The following is a 13,690-nucleotide window of genomic DNA, read 5'->3' as shown; positions in this document are numbered from 1 at the left end:
CATTCCAGACTTCTCAGACAAAGAAAGCCTTGCGACTTATTGATACCATCTGTTACTTATGTCAATCCAGACACATAGAATGTGCAATATTCTACACAATACAAGTGCCATTTATGTGGACATTCACATCACATAAATTACCATTGTGTATAGTCTTAATAGCGACAAACAATACATCATAAGACAAAGCTAGTTTGGGAAACCACAAAGGGCAGCAGGTTCCAGATATCGCCTGCATGGATCCAAAATGTGTTATATATTCTCTCAGTTCTGTTTAATTTTATCCTGACACACAACAGATAATTTTGATCTCTCTTAAAACTTGAAATGTTTAGTCTGTAATCTAGAAATCAGCTGAATGGAATGATCCATTATATTATATTTAAAATACTGATAGCGGTGTCCTCTGATCTCTCTGTTTATCCAGGATATGGCAGAAAACGGATGTGCTGCTGTTCAAGACGAGCCACTTCCTAGAATGTCACCTTCACCATCTGCTGAAAAAAAAGATTCCAAAAGCAGAGAGGAAAGGAGACCAATCACAGTACATTTTGGACAGGTATGTCCCTAATACAATATCACATTTACAGTGCTGGTCAATAATTCTGTAATCTTGGAAGTTCTAATAAGCGACATCCAATACCATAGTAAGAGAAGCCAAGTAATTTTCTTTCTTGGATTCTAAATACTAATATTTGAACTGTGTGAAAATGTCAGGTTAGGTAAGTGTAACTATTAAAGCAAAATCACATCTCATTCTGCAACTTATTTTTAGCAAATATATCAATAATCATAAAGCTGCACAAAACATTTTATAGTGCACATGCCATACCTAACCTACATAAAAATCAAGATGAAAATATCAATAAACTTAAAAATGACCAATCTCGCCGAGATCACCACAATGACCACCATAAACCACAATTGAATGTACTGGGTGAGTCTTATCTGAATCAGAATACTCTACACATATATATAAGAGTATAACAAAATATCATTTATTGTATAATAAACCAATCATAAAAAATGAAACAACATCTCAAAACGTCCAGTATCACATGTAATCGTGATGAATAGTAAGGGGCCCCTTATTCATATTCTTGTCGACAAAGGACTGATGTAAAAAATCAGAGATGTGCACATTAGCATAAAAACTATATGTGAACTCAAAAAAGTTCAAGCAGTAGGCTCCAGTCCAGTCCGTGAAAAAATATATAAGTGGATAAACGGATAGTGCCCAGACGACCAAGCCGTCTTACGGAGAGGGAGCTCAAACACCAGCCAAACACCCTGGTCAAGACTAAGAGGGAAGCGATAGGGATGGCCCCAAAGGTGAAAAATCACATCCAGATATGGAAAACTATGGGGATATCACTTCAGCAACTTACCCTATCCGTCCGACCATCGGGTGAGAAACTGGGAGCACATAAACTCCAAACCGTGAGGGCTGCAGGAAAAAGGCCGTTCTCGCCAGGTCGCTTGCCGAAAATCAATGGCGGGTCGTAAAGGACGAATCGGCTGGGAAGTTCAAATCCGTCGGCGGTGTGGTGAGGTAGCAGACAGCACGTCTACGCGTTTCGTCCTAGCTGGAGGACTTTTTCAAGACAATGTCTGCTGTCTAAGAGCCGGGTTTATATACCCACTCTTAATTGATTCATAGAATGGTCATGATTGTTAATTGATTCATAGAATGGTCATGATTGTTAATTGATAAACTGAGATCATTACAGATCTAAAGTAAATGGTCATAATTGTTAATTGATAAACTGAGATCATTACAGATCTAAAATAAAATATGCTGCAAGTGGATAGAAAAACACAAAATATAATAAATGAAAACATATATCCTTATTAGGACAATCTCATATTATTAACATCGAAAAATTATATATATATAGACATAAAATAAAGATTAAAAATATATTTTTATTTTTACTTTTATTTTTACTAATAAAGTATTTCAATCTCAAGTATAACAGAGATAATTAATCAATCTTGATTTGTGAGCCTTTTTTTAAAAATAATAATAATGATAATATAGTTCAATTGTTTTATAAAAATCTGTTATTTATATATATTAGATTAGGAACAAGAACATTAAAATAAATGTTGAGCACTATATTTTTGTATATATATTTATATGTATAATTAAGAAAAAGAACATTGGAAAAAAAAAAAAAAAAAAATGCTGAACACTCATATAGGATTCATATAAGTGTTAAAGAGACCATGGGGTCTAAGGTGAATCGTAATATATATGTGGTTCCCGATTCATCCTCTCCCACATATAGAGACAGTGAAAGATCTTTCACTCACAGGGACAAATAAGTATGTCTTCCAAATTTTAAATGTTACATTCCACTTCTTCATTTAACCCATTAGGAGTAAGTGTGTTGAGTCTAAAGATCCATTTAGTTTCTGCTGTAATTAAGGCTAATTTTCTATTGGGTATATTCTCTGCAATATGCTCGATGCCCATTACTAAAAGCTGTGAAGGGTTACTGTCATGGGCCATTTGGAAGTGTCTGGCTACTGGAGATTTTTTATCACGGTTGCTGATGGCTCGTCTGTGTTCCCTGAACCTGGCTTTTAATGGTCTCGAAGTCTGACCTACATATAGCAAGTCACAAGTACATATCAACAGATATACCACAAATGAGGTATTGCACGAGATTCTAGTGGTTGTATGGAAGTTCTCATCTTTAGAGGAAGGGGGAAAATTCTTTTTTCCGTGACATATGTGTTGGCAGGTTAAGCATCGGGTGGCACCACATTTGAAATTTCCTGCTTCACATAATATCGATGTTTGATTAGTTTTTGCAGTCGGAAATTTGGAAGGGGCCAATAGGTTCTTTAGATTCCTATTTTTACGGAATGTTACTCTGGGTACTTCAGGGATACTGAAACGAAGCCATGGATCCAACCGCAGAATAGACCAATGATTGTTTAGGATATGAATGATCTGGTTGTACGCCCTATTGTACGTTGTCGAGAAGATGGGACCTTTATTCTGACCCACCTCTCTAGTACTGATGTGAAAGTCTATCCTCGGTTTAGGTCTCCTTATTATCGGATGATTCTCCAATAGAGATAGAATCTCCCTATGTTTGACTGAGGGGGAAGGTGATGAAATCAGTATATCAGCTGCAAACCCAGGGATAATTATAGAGTTCTTTCCGTCCATTCCAATTTTACGCTGGTTGATAAGGGAATCTCTATTGAGCCCTCTAGCCTTCTGGTACGCCCGACCAATGATGCTAGGGTCATAATTCTTATCCAGAAATCGCTGGCAAAGGTCCAACGACTCCTCTTCAAAATTCTCCAAAAAGGAACAATTGCGTCGGAGCCTGGTGAACTGGCTAAACGGGATATTATTAATCCACGTAGGATGATGACCACTCGTGGAGTGTAAAAAACCATTGACATCCACCTGTTTTTTATATGTTCTGGTGTGGACATAACCAGGTTTCCCACTCAGGATTAAATCCAGAAATTCAATAGTAGATCTATTTTTGTTGCTCGTGAAGGAGAGCCCCCACTCGTTGTTATTGAGACTTTGAACGAACTCCTCAGCTTCATTTAGATCACCTTCCCAAATGATCAGGATGTCATCAATGAAGCGTTTGTAGAATTTCAGGTGCCTCTTCCAGATAGGGTTATGGTAGATGTTGGAATGCTCCCATAAACCCATAAAGATGTTGGCGTATGCTGGGGCAAAGCTCGCCCCCATTGCTGTCCCTTTCTTCTGTAAATAAAATTGCCCATTGAAACTAAAATAGTTGTGGGTTAAAATGAAGGATATACTTTCAACAATGGCTTCCACTTGAAATCGTGGAAGAAGGGGGTCTTCCAAAAGGAAATGTTTGACCGCTTTCAAACCTAACTGGTGGTCAATGTTGGAGTATAAGGCCGCCACGTCAATCGTTAGCCAGCAGAAGTTCTCCTGCCACACAACCTCCTGCATCAGAGACAACACGTGTCCTGTATCTTTAATGTAGGAGGGGAGGTGAATCATAATTTTTTGAAGGTGAGTGTCTACCCATTTTGAGAGTGGTGCAGTCAGAGAACCAATAGATGAAATGATGGGTCTCCCCGGCGGGTTGGTGAGAGATTTATGAATCTTGGGGAGAAAATAAAAAATGGGGATATTGCCTTCACCAGAGAGGAGGAAACCTTTCTCCATTTTGTCAATAACCTTCATGTCAAACATCTTATTTACCCAAATCCGTAATTCTTTGGTAAAGCGGGTTGAGGGGTTGAAGGTAAGAACTTGATAGTATTCTTGGTCTCCAAGAATTCGATTGGCTTCACCCAAGTAGTCCTCTCTATTGAGAAGGACAATCCCTCCTCCCTTGTCTGCTCCCTTTATATATATGCTAATGTGCACATCTCTGATTTTTTACATCAGTCCTTTGTCGACAAGAATATGAATAAGGGGCCCCTTACTATTCATCACGATTACATCTGATACTGGACGTTTTGAGATGTTGTTTCATTTTTTATGATTGGTTTATTATACAATAAATGATATTTTGTTATACTCTTATATATATGTGTAGAGTATTCTGATTCAGATAAGACTCACCCAGTACATTCAATTGTGGTTTATGGTGGTCATTGTGGTGATCTCGGCGAGATTGGTCATTTTTAAGTTTATTGATATTTTCATCTTGATTTTTATGTAGATCTGCATAATTAATTGGAGCGCTCACATACCAGTTATATCTTTTCGGTTTCATCTAATAAGTCGCTCCCTTGTATGTGACGCAGCCCTACTGTTATTTCATCCCATTGGGTATATTTATTTCTCACTGTCAGTCCATATTACATTTACATTTTGCCATACCTAACCTGTCTTGGTGTTACTTTACACAGACCGTGTGTTGACTGTGTGTTGAGGAAAGAAAATTACTGACACAAATTTGTATATATAATGTAAAAAAAAAAATATATATATATATATATGTTAAGGCGGAGCCTGTAGTTGTGGGAGGGGTTAACCGGTTTATTTATACTCAGACCTACCCCTAATCAGGGCCGAGATCGACCCAGACTCCACTGCGTCCACTTCCGTATCCGGTCCAACAGCATCAAGTCCAGCAGCCCTATTACACCCAGCACACCATCCCGACGAACAGAGGGTCCCCTCCCCACCGGCAGTCAGCCAGCCGCAGGCAGGTCCGGCACCCGGTCCACGGGAAAATCCGGGCAGCTACTGGGCTTCCGCCAGCTCCTTGGCGCCGGCATTCCCACGCCGCGGTTACTTCCGGTCACGTGAGTACGGCACGCTTCTACTTCCGGGTCGCTCCGTAAAAACGCCTGACCCCCGATCATTCCGCACAATCCACAAGTCAGGGGAGTGGGGGGGGGGGGGGGGGGCCGGCAAGCACACACTCACAAGTGCCGAACGCCAACCCCCCCCCCCCCCCCCAAGTTCTGCTCAACCATCACTCCCATCAGTAACAGCCAAATCCAGGAAATAAATCAATAAATAATGAATAGTATTCAACCACAAACATATACTCTAGTAGGAAGGAAGAAAGGAAGGCAGGGAGGGAGAGGGTATGGTATTTAAAGGGACACACACAAATAAAAAATATATAAATATTTTTTTGTTTTAAAAAAAAAACAAAACAATTCCCATACTTTTTAGGCAAAACCTAACAAAGGATATCAAATCATTTCGTACCGCATCAATACATAGGTAAGTAAAAGCAGAATCTTGTCAATGCAAGATCAATATCACACTCGCATATTCACTCTAATCTTTAATTAGGCTCTCCAGAACGACCCATAATCCGCAAACTGCAACTCATACCCACCGGACAAGTTACGCGCAGGTAATACATTCCCACACGGCACTCTTACGTACGTCAAATAAATAAATAAATTAACACTTATTACATATATTTTAACTGTCCCTCTTAATAGGTCTCTAAGCCATCTCAGGCAACCGCGTGATATAACAGTCTGGAAACTAGGGATCGACCGATATTGATTTTTTAGAGCCGATACCGATACCGATATTCTGTGAACTTTCAGGCCGATAGCCGATATAATTTGCCGATATTCTGTACATTTACCATTTTGGAAAATAAAAACTATTTCTAAAGGTAAATGCACAAAATATACATGCCACGTGTAGTGGATGCAGTGTGTTTAGACAGGGGAGCTGTGTGTGTTTGTGTAGTGTTTGTTTAGTGTGTGTGTAGTGGATGCAGTGTGTGTGTAGTGGATGCAGTGTGTGTTTGTGTAGTGTGAGTGTTGTGGATGCAGTGTGTATTTGTCTAGTATGTTTGTGTAGTGTGTGGGTAGTGTGCGTAAAGTGAATTCAGTGTGTGTGTGTGTGTGTGTGTAAAGTGAATGCTGTATATACTAAATGCAAAGTGTGTGTGTTTGTGTAGTGTGTGTATATAAGGAATGCAGAGTGTGTGTATTTGTGTAGTGTGTGTGTATAGTGAATGTAGTGTGTTTATATAATGCAGAGTGTGTGTGTTTGTATAGTGTATGTATATAATGCAGAGTGTGTGTGTAGTGTGCATTATATAAACACACTACACAAACACACTGCATTATATAAACACACTACACAAACACACACTGAATTATATAAACACACTACACAAACACACACTGAATTATATAAACACACTACACAAACACACACTGAATTATATAAACACACTACACAAACACACTGTGTATATAATGCAGTGTTTATATAATGTAGTGTTTATATAATGTAGTGTTTATATAATGCAGTGTGTTTGTATAGTGTGTGTGTATAGTGTGTGTATATAATGCAGTGTGTGTGTATATAATGTAGTGTGTGTTTGTATAGTGTGTGTGTGTGTCTATACAAACACACTGCATTATATACACACACACACACACACAATACAAACAGACTGCATTATATACACACGCATTATATAAACACACACTGCATTATTATACACACACACACACACCGCATTATATACACACACACTGCATTATTATACACACACACACACACACTGAATTATATACACAGTGTGTTTGTGTAGTGTATGTGCATAATAATAGAGTGTATGTGTGTGAGGGGGCATTTTTTATTAATTTTTTTTTATATATATTAAATTAATAATTTTTTTTTATATGTTTAATTATTATTTATTTTTTGTTGTCCCCCCTCCCTGTTTGTTGCCTTGCCAGGGAGGGGGGTCCAGTCAGTGGCATTGGCTTAGCTGTGGGGGGGTGGGGGGGAGCAGAAAGCGTTTACTCACCTCCCAGCAGCTCCTCCAGCTCCCCAGTGTAAATCTCGCGAGACCCGCGGCCGTCAGAGCTGGCCGCGGGTCTCGCGAGATTTACACTGGGGAGCTGGAGGAGCTGCTGGGAGGTGAGTAAACGCTTGCTGCCCGCCCCCAGGACCGCCGGGCTTGTAATGAGCCTGGCGGTCCTGGGAGGTATTATCGGCAATATCGGTATCTATATTGGCCGATACCGATATTGCCGAAAATACAGAATATCGGCCGATTATATCGGTAAAACTGATAATCGGTCGATCCCTACTGGAAACATTAATACCATCCAGTAATTCAAGGCTTGTGCACAACTTGCTAAACCACAAGTAAGTATCCGGTTTCTTGTTCCCATCTATTCCCCCCCCCCCCCCATTAAGTAAGCACCCTGTCAGACACGCACCTGACAGACCAACAGCTTAAAAAAGGCCACACAACGGCCCATTCAATCACGTTCCCTAATCATATTCAGTGGTTAAATCCATCACTCACCACCGAGGCACGACTCCTCCACTTTGTTTCATACTTCACCCCAGGCCGCACGTCGTCATGCTCAACTAAGTTCGCTTCGCCCAACGACACCACGGGCAAACTCACCATAGACACGTACTCACGCCCCAATCACTCCTTCAGGTCAAGGAAATTCACTCCCCCAAAAAAAGTTTTACAACTTTTCTAATAATATTCATCCCCCAAGCAAATCAATGTCCCCTAACAAATGTTCTTATTCACGTTATAGTATGTCACACGCTTCTGGCATAGCCGAGGATATCTCCCTACCCAGCACCCCAGCCAGAATCTCCAGCCCAACTAGACCAAGTACCCCAGTGGATAATGTAGAGACGGCTAGTCCAGCGTCCCTACGCTCATGGACCATACCCAAGATCGCAGCAGAACTCAGGAGACGAGGCATACCATACCCGGCCACGGCCCGCAAAGCGGAACTATACCGCCTCCTGAACGCTAACCCTGACACCCTGCGACCAGGCACCAGCATGCAGGCTATTGACGGGAGCACACCAGGACTTCAGGCCACAATGTCCGCTCTTCTCTCTTCAGTCAACCTCATCAATGAGAGACTGGAGAAACTTGAAAATCAAGTGGCCATTATCACCCCAGCTGCTATCCCCTCCGCGCTAACACAGACTTTGCCTAACCCGGGTAACAGCTCAAACCCCAACCCAGCACCTACACCAACACACATCATCACGCCTGCCCACTTAGTGCCCCAGGCTATTAAGAAAGACATCTTAGAAGATAAAGATGTCAACCTGGTATCACTCCTCATAGCATCCCAAGACTTGGTAGAAAACAAGGCGTATTGCTATGGGGAGGTATCGGTTGTACTCAAAGCTAGGGACCCCAGGCTTAACAAAAAACTGTCCATCCCTGATTTTGTGATAGCATTTGGCTTATACAGGGACGTCATCTGTTCAGTCTTCCCTCAACGCAGAGAGGAGCTGGATCTTTACCTCCACAAATTGGTGGATCTAGGCAACAAGTACGGAGGCTATTCATTCTATGATTACCATAGGTCATGCTCGGCGAAGGCGGCGGCAGCACTGATTCAGTTTAACATACGCTCAGACTGGAGCCAACTGGACACGGAACTGTTCTGCCGCCACTTCGCCGGCCTCAAGCCTCCGTCTTGTGCCATTTGCACTTCAACTGCACACTCCACCAATTTGTGCCCCTCCGAACAGAGCCAACCCTCCACCAGCCACGCAGAACCCACCCCCAAGTCAGACAGGGTGATCAAGGACAAATTAGGCAGACCCATTGTCTTCCTCGGCAAAGCACAGATATGCAATAACTTCAATGCGGGAGGCTGTAGCTTCAGCGCTTGTCGTTTATTGCATGTCTGTTCCCTTTGCTTTAGGGCACACGTAAAGACCATGTGCCCTAATAGGCTTTTCCCTAGACAATGACTCACGGAAATTAATGTTAGCAACCTCACCTATTATCTCTCCAACCACCCCTCCCCTCACTTGGTCGAGTTCCTCACCACAGGGTTCACGGTAGGCTTCCACACGGGGCTAGTGGCAACCCCAGGGGGCACCCTAGAATGCAGGAACCTGCAATCAGCTACACTAGACCCTGTCACCACCGACGCTCTGCTCACAGCAGAAATCAACAACGGGTTCATGATAGGCCCATTTACACAACCACCATACGCTAGTTTCAGAACTAACCCAATTGGCATTGCAACTGGCAAATTTAACAATAAAAAAACCTATGATCATTGACCTATCAGCGCCTCATTCATCTGTGGTTCCTAGCATTAACTTGTTAATACCATCCAGTGAATTTTTACTACAGTATGCCACAGTGGACAACGCTATGGGGGCGTTCTTGAAAGCAGGTAAAGGCGCCTGGCTAGGGAAAACCGATATCACTAATGCTTTCAAGTTGCTACCCATACATCCGTCCCTGTGGCATTTACACTGAGTCAAATGGAAGGGCCAGTACTACTTTGCCACGCGTCTGACGTTTGGGGCCAAAAGCAGTCCCAAACTGTTCGACACGTTCGCAGAAACACTGTGCTGGCTACTCATAAACGTGTGTGGTTGCCCAGTAGCAATTCACTACCTGGATGACTTCCTCACGGTAGAGGAACCTAACTGTACTCCCCACAGTATAGATAAAACCGCTGCACTTTTCTCCACACTAGGAGTACCTCTATCATGGGAAAAGACGATACGTCCCGCTACAGCCCTAACCTTCTTAGGGATTCATCTCGATTCCACAGCTATGGTGGCAAGTCTACCAGACGAGAAGGTTAACCGCATATCTAACGAGATCACATGCTTCATAAGTAAAAACAGTTGCTCCCGCAAAGAGCTACAATCTCTCCTGGGCTCACTAAACTTCGCTATCCGAATTATACCACAGGGTAGGGCATTCATTTCACGCTTGCTACACCTCCTAACGGAGACCCCCCACGACAATACTCACATTCACATCGATGATAACGCCAAAGCAGACTTACTCATGTGGGGCAGATTTCTTGCTTCCTGGAATGGGAGATCTATGTTCATACCCCCACTCGATGTAGATTCCCCAGTCATATGGACCGACGCAGCAGCCCACACAGGGTTCACGGCCATATACAACAACCAGTGGTTCCGTGACTCATGGCCTTCCGAAACCTCAACATTACAGGCATTTAACACCACGTCCTCACTTTTCGAACTTTACCCTATAGTGGCAGCCGCACACACGTGGGGTTCATTGTGGGAGGGCAAAGCAGTTAAATGCCTGTCCGACAATGAAGCTACATGCGAGATCATAAATAAAGGCAGATCTGCATCCCTAGTCATCATGAGACTCATGAGGAGACTCACTTGGCTGGCAGCAACTCACAACTTCCACTTGGTTTGCATGCACATACCAGGTCGGGAAAACATTGCTGCTGACGCTCTCTCTCGCTCCAACTTTCAGGCGTTCTTCGAACAGCACCCCACGGCGGCCATCAAACCCGAGCCGACCCCCACATCTCAGGACCTGATAATGGACTGACATGGCTAAAACAACACGCACTAACGTTGGCAAAATCTGCTCTGTCAGACAACACCAAGAAGTCCTACGATAGAGCACTCACTATTTTCTCCAGGTTTACCTCCAAACACCACATCACGAACACTTTTTCTATAGACACCATAGTCGCTTTCACGGCTCACTGCCACCTACACCTGAAGCTGGCACACAACACCATCAAACTTTACCTCACAGGCCTACAGCACCACTTACTCCCCTTATTTCCCTGCCAGAAGCCTTTATGGCAACACCATCAAACTTTACCTCACAGCCCTACAGCACCACTTACTCCCCTTATTTCCCTGCCAGAAGCCTATCTCCTGAAAAACGTCCTGAAAGGTATACTTCGCACAGACGGCCCTCCTACAGCAAAAAGGCAACCAATAGACGGAAACAAATTCAAGGCTCTGTCAGATCTGTTAGATTCCAGCCCATTCGAACCTAGTACTAACTGTCAACTCAAAACAGCTATGTACATAGCGTTCTACGGGTTCTTAAGGCCCAATGAGTTCACAGTACATAGTCTGTCTGTAAATACGAGCTACATCAGAATTGGGGATCTGCAAAAAGTGGGTGACCACTACATACTGCTTCTAAGACACTCTAAAACAAATCAGTTGGGACCTCCTACAGAGATCTAGTACTTCCCGACCCGATAATAAGTGGTGTCCAGTGACAGTCTTGGATACTTTCTGCCTTTCCCTCAGAGACAAACAAAGCTACCCTACTCACAATTTCCGATAAACTCCTAATGACGGCAAAATTCATATATTACGTAAGGGCGTTATCGGTCAGACTAGGTCATGACCCCATGTCCATCTCAGGACACTCATTTAGGTTCGCGCCGCTTCCAGCAATAACGTACCCGTACACATCATTAAAAAACTAGGTAGGTGGAAATCAGCAGCTTACGGTAAATACATTCCACAACCAGAGAAAGAACTTAGGAAAGCATTTAAGGAATTGCTCATGTGAATGTATAAAGCATTAAAGTGTTCTGTTTAAAAACCTTTTTGCCCTCATTATTTCAGGCCTACCCGGTCGTCGGTTCAGGCACACCACAACCGACTAGCAATCATCAACTACTGCTCCAGATACGGCTTAATATCCCCGACTACAAATGTTAAGGCGGAGCCTGTAGTTGTGGGAGGGGTTAACCGGCCTATTTATACTCAGACCTACCCCTAATCAGGGCTGAGATCGACCCAGACTCCACACCCAACACCCCTTAGCAAATACTATTTAGGTGGGCCCTCATTATTTCAGGCCTACCCGGTCGTCGGTTCAGGCACACCACAACCGACTAGCAATCATCAACTACTGCTCCAGATATGGCTTAATATCCCCGACTACATATATATATATATATATATATATATATATATATTCCCCTATCTTCCAATCTATTTTTTACATACTTGGTAAGGTCATAGTTTGGTCGCCACAATTTGAATTATAGGTAAATAAAAAATGAAAAAGTACAATCACTCTTTACCATCATTGTGTAAGGGTACAGCCATATTGCCGCCAATCTCCGCAGTTATACACCACTCTGTACAGAGAGACAGAGACAGGGAAATCATATACATCAAACCCTATGCAACGATCCTTGGCTGTTATGCTGATTAGTGTGGACCTTTAAGGCTACATCTAAACAATATTTTAGTAGTCTAATGAATGCTAGATCCTCTTCAAAGATAGCTGAATATTGGATCCTTTGAGAACTAGTCATAAAATGCTCATTTTAGTTGTATGAATAATTTATGTAAACATATGAGTTCAAATTATTATTTTTCTGCTTTGTTTTGCACTTTCATCAGTTTGTAATATAAACATTATTAGCATTTTAGTTGTTTTGTGGCAGAGCAAGGGCCAGCAACTTAAGTACTGATCATTTGTGGTACATTGCATACAGTCAGAGCTTGCCTAAATATAATTTATTGTTCTCAGATATCATAGTGTATCCTCTTCTTCCTATCATAGTGTATCCTCTTCCTATCATAGTGTATCCTCTGTAAGAGTTATACCCCTTCCTATCATAGAGTATTCTCTGTATCCATTGATGTAATGGAAGAGGCACAGCTAAACATTTTCAACCCGGTCTCTATAACTTCTGATTATATTATTAATTGCCTAGGATCAGAAACATAATGGAGTTTGTTCACTAAACCAAATTGCAAAATTTGGACAAAAATGTCTATTTGGAAAAATTCTACATAGCAGCTATAGTCAAAGGCATTGTTTAAAGATGTAGCCGACAAAAGTGTTTGTGTAAATTTTAAAAATTCTTTTAGTTCTATACTAATGTTAAAGACAAAACTACGTTTTGCAAGCTTTTATAGTATACAGTTGTGACAAGCTCTCCTTGCCAAGTACGTTTGCCATGGACTCCTGGAGGAGTGTAGAAGCCAGCCTCCTGCCCACCAAATATGATCCAGGTTTGGGAGTTACCCTGCCCAGCCGCCATTAATAGTTTTCCCTGGGTGCCCCTGGTTCGGCACTTTCCATTCATGTGAATAGAACCGAACGCTTGCTTTCTGGCAGCCGTTCGCATGAACCACACTCACGAATAGTCCCAGCAGTCCCAGCCGCGACCGCTATGGAACTGTTTTCGGCATGAGGTAACGTGCGGTTCCCGGACAACTTGGTTCGTGCTTTTGAACCACTTTGAAATCTGCGAGGAGAGCACTTTTTGGAGCGAAGGAGCCTGAAACAATCACTACGTAAGAGCCAGGAGGAGCACCCCGCATTGCGCCTGCAGAATCTCCCGAAAGTTGACTGGCAAAAGCACCAAATGCCCTGGATCTAATTTGGGCATAGGACCGCGTGTGCGGCCAGTCAGAGCTTTAACACGGTGGCTTTTTCCCTAT

The 13,690-nt window shown here is 42.5% G+C and overlaps 1 protein-coding gene across 1 annotated transcript in view; it reads left to right on the top strand.

Moving 5' to 3' along the window:
- Positions 1–13,690, top strand: part of DENND1A (DENN domain containing 1A) — a 920,735-nt gene that overhangs the window by 813,666 nt on the left and 93,379 nt on the right. Inside the window, exon 19 of the mRNA XM_063432346.1 lies at positions 428–559. Coding sequence (XP_063288416.1) covers positions 428–559 — 132 coding nt within the window. The remainder of the gene's footprint in view (positions 1–427; positions 560–13,690) is intronic.

The sequence above is a fragment of the Pelobates fuscus genome, chromosome 9, assembly GCF_036172605.1.
Source record: "Pelobates fuscus isolate aPelFus1 chromosome 9, aPelFus1.pri, whole genome shotgun sequence".
Taxonomy (NCBI): Eukaryota; Metazoa; Chordata; class Amphibia; order Anura; family Pelobatidae; genus Pelobates; species Pelobates fuscus.
The sequence above is the reverse complement of the archived record's forward strand: the minus strand, read 5'-3'. Positions and strand labels throughout refer to the sequence as shown.